Raw genomic sequence first — 15,695 nt, forward strand, 5'->3', positions numbered from 1 at the left:
GCAGGGACTTTGTGAAAGACGCACTTCCTGTCAGCACTGTGGAGGCCACGCTGAGCAAAGGAAACAACTGTGGTCACCTTAGTCACATACAGTACCTTCTGCAGCCAGGAGACGAACAGAAATTTGTCTGTAGCTCCAAGGAGCAAATGCCATTCGAATGGTGCTGACTGGGATGAGCTGGTTACTGGCTCAGAGCAGCAGGCGGCCCCAGGGAGAGGGGCACCCTTTGTCCTGATGCGTCAGCAGGTTAAGTGGCCCAGGCTGCAGCTGGCTTTCTATCACTGTGGTTTGACAAAAGGCACTATCTCCTGAAGGTCTGATTTTATACTTTGAATTTTTCACTATGAATATGCATCACGTTTGTCAGTTTAAAACTAATGAAAGCAAGTTCTGGTTCTATGAATGTGAAGTTGCTAGATAAGGCTTCATTTAATCAGAATCCATCTAACGAAAAGTCTTAATTAGCCAGCGCTTGGCTGTTTAGGAGAAAGATAAATGACAACACAAAAGGCGATATTAGTAATTCCCATCTAAACCAACTCCTGACTAGTGCCCTGGGCTCAACACACTTTTAACCTAATCTTTTCTGCTTCATGTAGCTGTAACTTAGGACTAGTTAATTTTTCCAGAGATGACACTATGCCACTAGAATGCCCTTTCTTGGTCATTAGACCCTAAAACACTTTCACTCCCTTGGGCTCACGGAGCCATCCTTTAGAAAGACTTTGCATACAGGAGTCAGGAAACAATAAATATTTAACTCTGTGTTGTGGTAAATGTCTACAAACTTTGATGCTCCTCCCTTTAAGAGGTGGAGCCTAATTCCTTTCTCCTTAGGTTTGACTAGACTTGGCAACTTCTTCTAACAAACAGAGTACGATAGAAATGACAGCACGTGACTTCCAAGACTAAGTCATAGAAAGCACCCTTCCTCATCACACCTCCTCCTCTCTCTTGGGGAAGCCAACTGCCATGTTGGGAGGATATTCAAGCTGCCCTATGCAGTGGCCACATGGTGAGGGGACTGAGGCCTCCTACCAATAACCCTCTAAAGGAGCTTGGAAGTGGATCTTCTAGCCCCAGTCACACTGTCAGATGGCTGCAGCTGTGGCCAACACCTTGATTAAAACTTCATGAGACCCTGGGCCAGAACCACCCAGCTAAGCCACTTCCAAATTCCTGACCCACCAAAGCTGTGGGACGATAAATCTTTTTTGTTTTAAACCACTAAGTTTTGAGGTGATTTATTATGCTGTAAATCCCTGTTAAAACAAGGCAAATAGACTATTTACCTTGTTAATGTACAGTGCAGCATAAGCACCAAGAACATATTGCTAACTTGGCTAGGTCTATAAGAATAAATGCTGTGTGTTGGACACCTAGAAATACCCCTCCAGCTTCAGCAGACCAGGTTGAGCTGGCCCTCCAATACTAGTTGTAGAGACCAGCCTAGAAGATACAGCTTCTTGGTTTATGCCTTGTGTCACCAACATAACAGAAAAGAGAAAACTAACCTTTCGCAAGTGGCGCAACAGTGATTTCACTATCTGCCAGATTCACAAAAACATCATAGAGGTCTGGTCGATTGCTCACCTCCGAGTCTACAAATCCAGCGATGTAACCTGTAGTTCAAAGAAGATCAAGATTACTGTGGTATAGGATGAGCTCATACTGTGAACACACCAAAAAGGAATTGAGTCTAAAAGCTCGTCGGCTGCTTTTCGTCACTGTTTTTATTTATTCAGGGAACATGAGCTATCCCCTGTGCATTTATTAAGACGGCATTACCGTCAACTGCCTAAAGAAGTTCACACAACTCAGAATGTTCCAAAATTAGATTGCAGTGTCGAGGACCAAGGGTGAAGCAAAGCGTTTACTTTCACTTGTTGCTATTCGGGGTCAAGACTGGCAAAGGAGGCAGAAGTTGAAAGGCTTCTCTTAACTAATGCTCCCCATCAGGGCTCTGTCTCCAGGAAGTCAGAGCCACGTGCCCAGGTTCCTCAGGGACAGTCTGCTGGGAAGGGTCTCATCTCTTACTGACTTCAGATCTGAGACCGAAGAACGCTCGCGGAACCAGGGCAACTCAAGAACCGGCAGACCTTTGAATCAAGAGCTTTTTTCCTGGAATTGGTGTTAAGACAATGGTTCCCAGACTTCTGAATTTCACAGAACAATCCAGTTTTTTAAAAAGTTCTTTTTAAGGGCCAATTTATCATTGCTAAGTTTTTACTTTGCCAAGTGAGGACATTTAAAAAGCAACAACAGCAACAAAAATGGACCATAGAGAGCCCAGACACAGGCCCACTTACACATGAGGAAACACGACCTACGACAGACAGGATACTGCTGCTCCCTGGAGAGAGGTGGACACTGTCAATAAAGAGCTGAATCATGGACCAATTAATTATTCACATGGGAAATCAGATCTGAACCTCATACACTACATAAAAATTAATTCCAGGTGGATTAAAGGCTTAAATGGGAAAGAAAAAAACTTTAAAAGCCTTTACAAGAGAATATACAAGAGTATCTTTCTGCCCTTGGAATTTTCTTAAAATACAAAACACTAAAACCATAAAAGTCCAGTAAATTCCAACACATTAAAATTAAGAATTTAAGACACCAAAAGAAAATTGAGGGGGAAAAAAAAAAAAAGGCCTCAAACTTGGAGATTTTTGGAGCATATATCATCAATAATGGATTCATACCCTAAATAAATAAAGGTCTATCAATCAATAAGAAAAAAGAACGAAGTGTAAAAATGAGTGAATTATATGAAATATTCATATTATTGCATATGGCAATAAACATAACAAAATACACTTAACCTCATTAGGCATCAGGAAAATGCAAATTAAACGACAATGAAATATCACTGAACACCCACCAGGGTGGCAAACATTTTAACGTTTGATAACACTAAGTGCCGTTAAAGACACAAAGCAGTGGGCCTCTCCTAAACTGCTAATGAGACAGTAAACTGGTAAAATCTCTGAGGAAAATAAGTTGCCATTACCCAGCAAAGTTGAGGATTTGTATCCTTTCAAAAAAAATCCATCGCTATCCAGTCCATTCTGACTCATAGCAACCCTACAGGATAGAGTAGAACCGTCCCACAGGGTTTCCCAGGCTGTAAATCTTTATGGAAACAGACTGCCACATCTTTCTTCCATGGAGCGGCTGGTGAATTTGAACTGCCGACCGTTCAGTTAGCAGGCAAGCGCTGTAACCACTGCACGCTTACAACCGGGCAATTCTACCCACCGATGTATACCGCAGAGAAACTTCCACATGCGTGCATGCACCAAGAGACCCAGAATAAGCAAGATAAGCACCGCTGTTTTAAAAACGAGCAACTACAAAAACAGAAATGGAGAGACTATGGTGTATCATTTGATGGAATCCCACACAGCAGGGACCACAAGCAAGACAACAGACACCCACATGAACATGAGTGAATCCCACACAAAAATGAAATGTTAAGACAAAATGCAGGCCACAGAAGATTTCCTCCATCATGAATCCATTTAAAGTTAGTTTAGCAAAACTAAACAACGTGTTGCTTAGAAATATGTGTTTGTGTGTATGGCTGGGGGAGGGTAGTACATCCACAAAGAGAAGCCAGAGAAAGATAAACATTAGTGGAGAGGGCGGGCCCTGGGAGGGGCGGGCACAGGCAATATATGGTCAGTCCGTGAGTGTTCCTTTCATTTTTATAACTTGCATAAACATAACGTAGTCTTCTGTGTGTAAGGGCTATTTTATAATTTAAAGAGCAACAACAAACCCCCTACCATTTATTATCATCATTGCCTCGTGAAGGGACCTTTAAATACCATAAAAATATAAAAGACATAAAAAAAACCTTATATTAAAAAACAAAAAAACTGTTTGACTCAAAAGTTAAAGGTGCCTACAAAAATAAGTAAAAATACGTTATTATTCCCAGAATCTTAGTAATCATTACACAGTCCAGTAATTTAAAAAAATGATTTCAATTATTCCTTTGAGAAAAAATATGGAAAGGCTCAAAATGAGATTTAAACATCCTAAATCAAATCGCTGATATGGAAACTTTTACAATTAGAACGTCACAAGTCATAAACAGGTGAAATTTACCAATGGAATAATTCTTTATCAGTATGCCCCTTAGAAATGCACACAGAAAGCCCTCCTCAGAGCAGGCCATTTCCTCCCCTGCTCCCCGCGGCTACCTGTGCACATCTGCAGGGCTTCCAGCTCATCGCTGTTGAGGTGCACATATGAATGAAGAGTGGCCCAATCCTGTCGATGCCACACCAGGGCAGGCAGCGTCCTGGGGAATCAAGGCAAGAACTCAAATAGTCGCTGGACTGTTCCTTAGAGACGGCACCTACCCTTTTCTCCTCTTCTTGCAGAGAAGGAAATTAAGAGGGTTCAGACACACAGCTATCAGAGGAGAAACCAACCCCTAAGGTACCAACACCCCAGGCTTCAAAGAAAAGTAATGCAATGGTTTAAACTCCACTTGTTGGGTCTGATTAGCTGCAAAAAGCTCCAGGTGAGGCTTGTAACCATCTCCACGGTGGCAAGGAGTGAGACTTCTCAAGTTTTCCTCCAAACATCCCACTCTGCAGGCTGCGACAGAGGGGAGTCTGGAGGGAAAACCCAAAATGGCTTCTGCAAGCAAGAAATCGTTTTGAAGTTTCCCGTTTTATATTTAAAATTCCAGTAAGCTTGCAAACCACTTTGTGTTTGTTTTCAGACACATAGGTATGCTTAAAGAAAACTTCTGGTAAAACAGCTACTGCAGAAATATGTGCAGATTTATCCATGGCTTTGTTAATCCAAGGTGCCCTGCTCAGCAGCTTTGGACACCCCAGGTTGAGAAACATAAAAATAAACAAAAAAGGTAGCAGGATGGAAAAATATGGAGTTATAGAACCAGACAGAGCAGGGTGAAAATTCTGGCCCTCTCATTTACAATCTGAGCCAATCATGACCATAACGAGAATCATTTCTAAAGTAGACAGTAAGGGCAAGGCATGTGGTAAGTAAGCACTTTACACAAATGATTTCCAGTCCTACAAACAACCTTATGAGGTATCAGTATCCTTCCTCATTTTACAGAGAAACTGAGGCTCAGAAAGGTTAAGTATCTTTTATGTGGTCATAGAGCTATTAAGTTACCCTCTGAGGAATTTAACCCAGACCTTGCTGACTAAAAAGCATTTGTTCTTTTCATTATCTCACCACTTACCTTCTCTGAGTCTCAGTTTTCTCATCCAAAAAATGGAGAGAGGGTGTGTCCTTTCAGAGCTCTTATCAAGAGTAAATTTAATAGTTTAAGGTGTATTACACAAACACAGCACAAATGCCTGTTCCCTGCTTTTAAAAAAGGATCTGAGAACTAGTTAGATTCGGAAAAGAAACAAAAAACTACAACGAATCTGTATTTATCATAAAAATAAGTGTTTGGTAAAATTGAACAGAAAGAACAACTTACTCTAAAACAGGCTGGCAAACTATGGCCCACAAGCCGGCTGCTTGTTTTTACAAATAAAGTTTTATTGGAACACAGCATGCTCATTTGTTTACATAATACCTAATGGCTGCTTTTGCTCAAGATGGCAAAGTGAGTAGTTGGAACAGAGATCATATGGCCAGCAAGCCTAAAATATTTACTGTCTGCCCCTTTGTAGGAAAGTTTGCTGACTCCCTGCTCTAAAATGTTCACATTTCCAAATTTAAGTCTGAATCTGTTCAAATTTAGTAACTTTGAACTATTAGATCTAAACTAAAACGTTAGATGCAAATGGTATTTCCCTTCCAGCCTAACACATTCAAATTACACCAAATGTGGAAAACCAGAGCACAGGGTAAGTTAGTGCGCCAAACTGGTGGCCAACGAAGTTTACACTTCATAACGATTAGAGTCCATACCTGGTAAACTCCTGGACAGCTTCTATTCTTGGGTGAAAGACGACAATTCTTTTCTTTAGCATCAGTGCTGTATATAAGATAACAGTTTCCATTCCAAACTGAGATACAATATCTGATAAAAAAGAAAAAAAGAGATTACAATGTTATAGCATTAAGTATTGCATAAGAAAATAAAGTTTTTATCAGAAAGAGTTCTTGTGATAAGAATGCAAAACTGTTTTTCAATACAGAGAATAAATTTAGCAAGTGTAAGCACAGAAGCACCTTATCTGGTGACTGGGTATTCCATCTACACATCCACACACCTGCCTACAACAGCCCGTGAAGGGCTCCATGCTGGATGTGTAGACCAAGCCAGATTAAATGGAATAAATGATGTGAAAGGGCACCAGCATATTCCTGAGTCCTGAAAACTTCCTAACTTAAAAAAATGCCCACTAACCCCTTGCCCCTCCACACACACAGACCCACGGGTAATTACTTAAGTCCTTTTCAGTTAGCTTGATGAACACCTTACACCTCAACCATTCAGAAGAATGGGATCCAGAGCAAAGACACAGGTGCGATGGCAAGATGTGAATGCAGGCCAGCGTCACCTTCAGAATTCTCTCTCCTTACTCTGAGGAGCTTGAAGGCTGTGGCATAGCCCTGTGCTGGCCTCTGCCATTTTGGATTTTCCAGCTGTGAGAGAAAGGCTGGGAGTAGGATTAGGGACTTTGGGTTAGGGGCTTCAGATCTCCAGATGTGAGAATCAACTGCTAAGACGTAAGGGAAGGAGAACAATGAATTTGGCTACTGGTGAAGAACATTTCTATCACAGAATAACATGGGCAGGACCACCACAGAAATCGGCTTTCCTCTGACAAAATTCTAACCCAAGTGGGAAACTCAGAAGATGATGATCGTAACATATGGAAAGATAGCGCGAGGAAGGCTAAATGAAACACTGTCCTTGGCTTGAGGATGTTATTGTTAGGATTTTTTTTTTTTTTTTTCCTATTTTATTGTAGTGAAACTATATAAAATCAAGCATACACCAATTCAACAATTTCTGCTTGTATAATTCAGTGACACAGATCATATTCTCCAAGTTATTGTTTGGCCTTTCTTTTCTTTTTTTTTTTTACCTTTGATGGAGCCTGCAAGGTATGCCTTTCGGGCATCAAAGTCCTTGCTAAGGAACGAGCCATTCTCTTCACTCTGGCATATCCCCTTGGTGAGAACTGCAATGTAACTCTCCATCATTTTTACTGGGCTCCCATGTTTCAGGTACATTCTGGAAGAAAGGACATACACGACCATACTTTTATTTGGCATGAACCACACGGAGAAATGTCCCAAGACTAGGCATGGGAGCCTTCTAAAGAGCCTAAAGCCCACTTGCTAATATTTTTCTGAATGTCTGTATATTTTCATAACATGTATCACCTCTATAATTTAATTTGAAAATGTATTAACAAAAAAAACTTGAGAGACATTCAACAACTCTTTTGAAGTCAGCTCTCTCCTTACAGCTAGGGCAGCCTGCTATAGTCCACTAAAGCAGAAGAACAGACGCTGGACTTTCTGAGGCACCATTATTCCTGAGAATACTGTATGCTTTCCCTGCCTTTTCTATGTCTTAAATTTACAACTGGTGTTGTCAGTCATAACTCTGCTTTATTGCTGGAATTTCCTTTGACAAGGAAGGAGTCATGTGCATTGTTCACAGAGTAAGCACTAATTAGTTGTAGAGCCCATACTTATTATCAGAGTTCCCAGAGGTAGCTACATTTAGATAATTAAGAAATCAGGACACCTTTAAGTTTCTGGTGATAAATGCGCATTAGACACATTCATCACCCAGGTAAAATGTCCAGAAAATGCTGACAGGAAAGTGGCCGCATCGATAGCTCACATGTGGAGTCAGTCTTTTCCCCTGAAGTATCTTCCTGGGAGAACTAAAACAAAATTTTGCTTGAGAAATACTACTGGGTCTACTCATGTCTTTTAGTAGCTAACGGGATGGAAAAATGGAAGAAAATAAAACCGATGTTTAAAACAAATCACTTGAAAATTATATTTACCATAGATTAAGTGAAAAGGCAAGTGTTTTAACTGCTTGCCAAATTTCGTCAGTCACAAAGTGTATTTTTATTATTCCAATCCACAAACTGAGGGAAAAAAGGTAGAGAATAATGAATACGGTAAGCTCTCATATGTACATAATACACTCAAACCCACAAAATCGTACACATGCTCATATGCAGAGAAAACCTCTCTGAGAGGAGATAAAGAACCCTGTCCCGGGGCGGGCTGGGGTGGAGGGCTGGGAGGCAGAACCGGGGGCCTGAGGAGCAGGATAGGAGGAGACCTAGTTTTCATTCTATAATCTTCTGCATTTATATTTTTTTAACCATGTACTTATACTACTACCAACAACTAAAAATAAAAATGCCATTAAAACTGTAAAGGGCCAGCAAAAGAGAGGAAGACTTGCAAGAAGATTGACTGACACAGTAGCTCCAACAATGGGCTCAAACATAGCAATGATTGTGAGGATGGTGCAGGACAAGGCAGTGTTTCATTTTCATTCTGTTGTACACAGGGTGGCAATAAGTCAGAAACTACTCAATGGCAGCTAACAATAACACTCAAATTACCATCAACAACTAAAACTTAAAATGCCATTAAAATTGTAAAATAGAAACAATACACAGTAATAGAGAAGGTGGCATGTCTGCCACACCGGGCCTGGGCAGTTGATTCCAAGTGTGCTGGAAACCCTGGCTCCCTATAGGGCCACCATCTGCGGGGACTAGGAGATGAAGGGATTATAGAGGTTGACCTGGATCACACACAGGGAATGCAGCTTTCCATCTGAGATTCCACTGCCCCAGTGAGCAGCACGCAGCAGAAGGCACGCCCGCCTGCTTCTCTCTCTAGAAGTGGAAGGGAGCACCTCTGTGCTGACCTCACCGTGATGAGAAAGTGTTTGTCTATGACTGTGTATGTGCGCACACAGGCACATGCATGTGTGTGAGGTACATGCACCAGCATGTGGGTGTGTACACAAGCAAGGGCAGTAGGGGTGGGAGGCAGAGCAGGTGGATGGCAACAGCTGTGAGTCCTCGTTTCTCTTGAACTGTGATAGGAAAGCAGAATGCTACAGTGCCAGGGCAGAGAGAAGAATCCAGAATGCTACAGTGCCAGGAAACTGTGAAGAGAATTCAGAATGCTACAGTGCCGGGAAACTGTGAAGAGAATCCAGAATGCTACAGGACACTGAAAGCAGAATCCAGAATGCTACAGTGCCAGGGTAGAAAGGAGAATCCAGAATGCTACAGTGCCGGGACACTGAGAGCAGAATTCAGAATGCTACAGTGCCGGGACACTGAGAGCAGAATCCAGGATGCTAGTGTCAGGACACTGAGAGGAGAATCCAGAATGCTACAGTGCCGGGACGCTGAGAGCAGAATCCAGGATGCTACAGTGTCAGGACACTGAGAGGAGAATCCAGAATACTGCAACGTCAAGACAGTGCAAAAGCTGAGAACCCTCCAGGCTCTCCCTCGGCAGGAAGTAGGGCCTGAAACAACTGTGTCTTCTGGACCCCCAGAATATTTCCCAGTGAATTCTGGTGAGTAACCTAACCCTGACCCAATCACATGAAACAGAAGTCCAGTATTTACTCAGAAACACCTCTGCAATGTTTTTAGTTCATGGCTTCCAAACAGCTTCTCTTCAAACAATAATGATCTCCTGTCATGTCAGTGCCACTGTAGCAGACCAGGGCTCTTATGGCTTTATTACACTAAGTCGTATGCCTGGAATTTATCTTATGACAGCAAGAAGTCTTGATAATCATAAACCAAAAACCAAACTCACTGCTGTCGAGTAAATTCTGACTCATAGCGACCCTACAGGAAAAAGTAGAACTGCCCCATAGGGTTTCCAAGGCTGTAAAATCTTTCTGGAAGCAGACTGCCACATCTTTCTCCTGCATAGCGGCTGGTGAGTTAGAATCGCTGACCTTTATAGATCAGCAGCCAAGCACTAACCACTATACCACCAGGGCTCCTGCAAAAACAGTAAAACTTCATTTCAAAATACAGTCTAACTGAAGCCTTTAAATAAGAAGGCATTCTGACACTGTGCTGGGTGTGTGTCTGTGTGTGAGTGTGCATACATGCAAATGGCCAAAAAGGCAACCATTCATTGAGCTTACAGTGAGAAAAACAAAACAACCCCCCTAAAAAAACTACCTGCTTATAGAAGGGAGCCTGAGGGCTGAGGGCAGGACATAACACATGGAATTACAATTCCATCTAGTGACAACAATATTTTTAAAAACCCTGAAACTCTGCCAAAAGTCTTTATAATTAAAGAAAGAGTCAATATCCAAACATAAGAAAAGGTTTCATGCAGGCCACTAAATACACTCACTACGACAAAAAAGTGAACTAGTACGTTTTAGATAATTTTTCTCATTGGCTGGAATGAAATTTACATTTTAGATCATTGTTTTCATCAGCTGGAATGAAACTAAGAGTCTGTCTGAATCACTATTAACCAAGTAACCAGAATTTCCTATCCGCTCAGCATTCTAGTTAAGAAATGTTTTCCTGTGCTCAAGCATCATTCAAAGTGCTCGTTAACTTCCCCCAAAAATGATTCCCACACACAGACCTTGACACATATGAACCAGCTTAACATTTTATAGGGCATTTAACATACTCATCCTGCTAAGGAAAGTTGGGAAGTGGGTAGAAGTAACAGATCAAAAGTGGCAGGTGACTTAAAAAGCCTAGGAACTGTAACAGCTGGACAAACCGCATTTTTCCTTCCCCATATCATTTTCCCAAATAAGAGAAGCAGCAGTGTCACAGCAGAAGAGAGGGCCCCTCTTTACAACACAGTCATTGAATGGCCACTAAAGATTAAGCCAGGGAGGCGAAGGACTAGAATTTGCTTCCACAGTATAGAAATCTGCTGCGTAACTATTTAGCGAGATCCTCATTTTTGTATATTAGCGTTTAATACAGTTTTCATACAGACCTACACAATATCCTAGTGAAGGCGGCATATTTCTCTGGGTTAAAATCTTTGGCGGTCAGAACAATAGAAAAATGAGTCACCTGTCCAGAAGAAACAAAAAAAAAAAAAAGAGTACACTTTTTAAAAACCCTTCAATAGAATTAATTTTTTATTACTACATTCTAATAAACCTCTTGTATAAGACATGCCAGCGTTAAAAGGAAAAGATCAAAATTTAACAAAGTCCTCATTTGCTTCTTTCTATTTTTCTATGTGTTTACAGGTACATGAGTAGAAGGCTAGGGCCCCCACTTGGCCTTGGCTGGCACAGATGGGTTGGGACCATAGTTCTTTCTGTGGTGTTTGATTAAAATAGGTAATTATTTTCTAAAAGTTCTCTGTATTGCTATGAAGCATTGGTGGTCCAGTGATAGAATTCTCTCCTTCCTAGACTTAATTTCCTGCATAAGAATTCAACACTTAAAGAGTTGGAAAATTTTTTTTTTTTAAATCCTATGTCAAAAAAAAAAAAAAAAAAACTCACAAAAATATTTCACTCTAATACCATAAATGGGAACATTTATTTAATGTTCCCTAATCTCATCAAAGCAGAAAGAACCAGGATTGCTAAATCAGACCTACCAATTTAGCAGATGTTTTTTGTTGATGAGATTCAAGAATGGAAGACAACAAAAATATCTCAATAAAAATCATATAGTTCCTTAAACAGTCCACTCTATATGGAGTGCTATAATCTAAAGGGCACTGTTATCATAAATTCATTTAATTATATGCCTCTATTATTATCCTAGGAGCCCTGGTGGCACAGTGGTTAAAGCGCTCCACTGGAATCAAAAGGTTGGTGGTTCGAACCTACCAGCTGCTCTGTGGGAGAAAGATGTGACAGTCTGCTTCCGCAAAGATTTATAGCCTTGGAAACCCTATGGGGCAGTTCTACTCTGTCCTATAGGGTCTCTAGGAGTTGGAATTGACTTGACAGCAGTGGGCTTTTTTTTTGGGGGGGGGGAGTTCTACCATTTCTGATAACCATATATCTAACAGGCCCATAAACGAGACAAAATTCTGAACTTTTTAAAAATCAAAGCATTTCAAAATCTCTTTTAAAAAATCGTATTTTGAAATATAAGAACTCTCTCTAAATCTTGAAATCAATTTTGCTACAATATGCAGTCTGAGATGTAAAACATGAGATTAAACCTATTGAGGATGCACCAAGCCTTCAATGAACATAATTCAAAGATTTTATAACACATTGAAAAGTACCTTTTTGCAAAGTTACATTTCCTAATCCTGAATCTTTGTTTTGTCCTAAAGCTGTAACAGTTTCTCAACTGTTGCCTTCTTATTCTTTTAAATGCAGTTCCCTAAATTTAAATTTGTATCTTGGACATGCTTGATACAGTTCCATTACCAGTCATAAAACTAGCCCACCTGGGACATGCCAGAGGTTCAGCCACCTCTTTGAGAAAAACCTGCTGGTTGCTTGGAATATGGGACATCCACAATGACCACTTAATGGTTTTCAACATTTCATACTACTCATACCACCAAGAAAACGCCCACTTAATACATGATTTCCTAAATTATCCCTTGTAGTCTCAATATGATCTTATTATCCACAAACAAATTATTAAAAAATTTCTTGACTATGCCAAGGATAATTCTATACTTTAAAATAGTTTTTAATTATATGGACATACTTTTAATAAGAGTCATGGTTTTGGAACTACTTCTAGATTTCTACCTCTCTTAAGGACAGAGACCACATACTGCTGTATTGCTCATCAATACATCCCCACAAGGCCTGGCCTATAATAACGAAAAAACCCATTGCTATTGAGTCAGTTCCAGCTCATAGCAACCCTATAGGGTTTCTGAGGCTGTAAGTCTTTAAAGAAGCAGATTGCCACATCTTTCTCCCACAGAGCAGCTGGTGGGTTCAAACTGCCAACCCTTTGGTTAGCAGCCAAGCTCTTAACCACTGTACCACCAAGGCTCCTTCTGGCCTATAATAGATACCAATAAATGCCTACAGAATAAATTAAAGTGAACTGTGAAAGAGAATATTTCTAACGAAAGTAATATTTACTATTTTTCAAAAGTGTATCATGAATGATAAATAAGATCTAAAGCTAAGAGTTACTGCAACCATCTTACATCACTTTAAATATCTTTGGTTTTTTTTAATTTTTTTCACCTTTATACAGTCATACCTTTTTCAAAACTGAAGAATCTGGAACTTCAACTGTTGTGATATAAAACCACGTTCTTCGATACTGGCCAAAGACGAAGGGATGGAGAAGCTTGTTTTCATCCGTGAGGCAGCATTTTCTCAGCAGCAGGTTCCTCAGTGCAGCTGTCGTGGAAGGATAACACCACACCCACAGAACTTCTCCATTTGTGTCCTTTTCTACGGTGGAAAGATGGTCACTGTGAGAATGTCAAACAGCAGCAAGGAAGTGAATTGATTGGTTACTCAGAAGGATTTAGTGGAGTCAGTTTCAACACACCCGTTTTATAAAGCAACCCAAATATATAAAACCCCAACGTACCACCTACCTCCACGGGTCAAATTATCTAGCACTCATGACCTGAAATTGGAGGACACTTGAGTCGAAAGCTTTTAGAACAAATCATGAGTGAAAATTCAGCCTTAGAGGCTTGGTAGGGGTTCTCCCCCAAATTCTCACGAACCTATAACCACTTTAAGTTTTTATCTAATTGGAAGAGTTTTTAACAAACACATAGAAAGGGCTTGTTTAAAAAAAAAAATGGAGATGGAGAAAATGATGAAATCTCAAATCATGTTACATACTGACTGTATAAATTTTGTATTTAAAATTTTCTTTAATAATAAAGGTTTTCCGGTCATATATTTAGTTTTCTCACGGAAGTAAACACCTCAAGAAAAAAAGGGAAGAATTTGTGAGTAATAGAAACTCCAGGCAAAAAGACCCTAAGCTTTAGTCAAACAGTTGCTGCACATATAGCTGTAAGAATCCAGTTTTCAATATACAGACTTAATTTTTTTGAACTATGGTATATACCAAGTATACACAAAAGTAGACAAAATAATAAAACGAATTCCTGTCTCTTTTGCTCAGCTTCAGCAATTATCAACACCTGATTTCCTATGAGCCGACTGCCATCCTCCCTCCCCCATTATTATAAGGCAAATCCCCCAGCACCAGTGGTATCTAGACTTTAAGTTCATACCAATATGAAAAATAAAAATACCTGTTGAATGAAAATATGATCATAAGCCTTTGTTTTTGTTTTTCCTGTTTCCAGATAAAATCAGAGTTCAACTCAGCCTTAATTCAGAAGTACATTCAGGCAGGACTAAGATGCCTAAATTCTTAGGTTTTGCTTTGAAGCAGTTTAAAAATCACATTAGAAATAAGTACAGGAAGCCACTCCAAGATAAAACGCTCTCCTTTGAGACAATGCAAAATCAATTCCCCAGTTTTGCTACCTGAGCAATATTCTGGTACATGGGGGGATTAAAGAGGTGTTTAGGGGCTTTTTTTTTTTTTTTTAAAGATCTAGGGAGGGAAAGGACAGATGTTCATTCAAACAATCTGGTGCTCGTTGTCACCTGTCAACGAACGGTTCCTGCACAGGGCTCAGGCACACATTCCGCGTCCCCCAAGGATCCCAACGTACTTTCCCATCCATGAAGTCTTCAAAAGTAACCGGGATCTCACGAGCTCTATCACGTGACTCGGGAGTTCTCTGCTGGCAGAGCTGGGACTCGAGGGACAGACTGCAAGGGTCCCGATCCTGGCTCTGCCACTTCCCAGCGGGTGCCCAGGCATGAATGACACCCGGGGCCTCCATTTGCTCCTCCGCGAGGGGCACTGCCTACAGCCCCGGGAGCTGCGGTGGGGGTTAAACGGGAGATAATCCGTGTGCACTGAGCAGAGCTCGCCTCCATGCCGCGAACCGCTCGATCACATGATCCGGGCCCAGCCCCGGGCCGAGCGGGCAGCCACGCGACCCTCCGCGCTCCGAGGCAGCCGTGCGGCGGGCCCCGGGCCTTACACCTCCCCGCCGCGGCCTGCAACCGGGCCCGCCTGGGTGACGGCCCTCGCAGCCTCCGGCCACCCGGACGGCCGGGCCCTGTCGGGCCAGCCGGGCGACCGAGGCGAGCGCCACGGCGGGGCCTGGGCGGCCCGGGGTCCCTGCGCCCGGCCGCGGGCACCGAGCGCCCACGCGAGGCCCCGGGCGCCCCGCTGGGAGGAGGCCCCGCTCCGAGAGGCTCCGCCGCCCCCGGCCCAGGCCCAACAGGGAAGGGCCGCGCCCTCCTCACCGCAGGCGGCGCCGGGCCGCTGGGACAGAGGCCGCCCGGGCCCAAGGCGGAGCGGAGCCGGGGTGCGGGCCTGCGGGCCGGGGCGCCTGCGTCCTCACCGATCAGCCCGACTCCGAGCATCAGCTGAGTGTCCGCCGTCTCCGCCGCAGCCATCTTCCGCCGCCGCCGCCGCAGCCCCTCCCTCGGCGCTGCTCGGGGCTTCCCGCCGCAGGCCCCGCCCCTCCGCCCGGCCGCGCCCCGCCCCCGGCCCCACCCCCGGCCACGGCCCTCCCCCTGCTCCGCCCCTTCCCTGGCTCCTCCCACAGGCCCCGCCCCTCCTGGCCCCGCCCCACGCTGTAGGCCCCGCCTCCGGATCCACGCCCGGCCCAGCCTGCTCGGACTTCCTCTCCGCCCCTCCACTTGCCTTCAGGTGTTGACCGCCGGG

The 15,695-nt window shown here is 42.7% G+C and overlaps 1 protein-coding gene across 6 annotated transcripts in view; it reads right to left on the minus strand.

The window, feature by feature from the left end:
• The window catches only part of DENND10 (DENN domain containing 10), a 19,124-nt gene extending 3,654 nt beyond the window's left edge, over positions 1 to 15,470 (minus strand). Inside the window, exons 1-7 of one of the 6 annotated variants that reach the window (XM_003409100.4) lie at positions 15,370 to 15,470; positions 13,173 to 13,369; positions 10,960 to 11,039; positions 7,050 to 7,198; positions 5,923 to 6,034; positions 4,215 to 4,315; positions 1,515 to 1,622 (exon numbers count right to left, since the gene is read on the minus strand). In XM_003409100.4, the coding sequence (XP_003409148.1) occupies positions 1,515 to 1,622; positions 4,215 to 4,315; positions 5,923 to 6,034; positions 7,050 to 7,198; positions 10,960 to 11,039; positions 13,173 to 13,369; positions 15,370 to 15,424 (802 nt within the window). In that variant the 5' untranslated portion in view covers positions 15,425 to 15,470. Of the gene's footprint in view, positions 1 to 1,514; positions 1,623 to 4,214; positions 4,316 to 5,922; positions 6,035 to 7,049; positions 7,199 to 7,988; positions 8,076 to 10,959; positions 11,040 to 13,172; positions 13,390 to 14,557; positions 14,972 to 15,271 lie in introns of those variants that run through there. The other 5 variants (XM_064269256.1, XM_023546670.2, XM_010588957.3 and 2 more) reach the window with 5 other exon arrangements.
• Between the last annotated feature and the right edge of the window lie 225 nt (positions 15,471 to 15,695).

This window comes from Loxodonta africana, chromosome 16, assembly GCF_030014295.1.
Source record: "Loxodonta africana isolate mLoxAfr1 chromosome 16, mLoxAfr1.hap2, whole genome shotgun sequence".
In the NCBI taxonomy this organism is placed as follows: domain Eukaryota; kingdom Metazoa; phylum Chordata; class Mammalia; order Proboscidea; family Elephantidae; genus Loxodonta; species Loxodonta africana.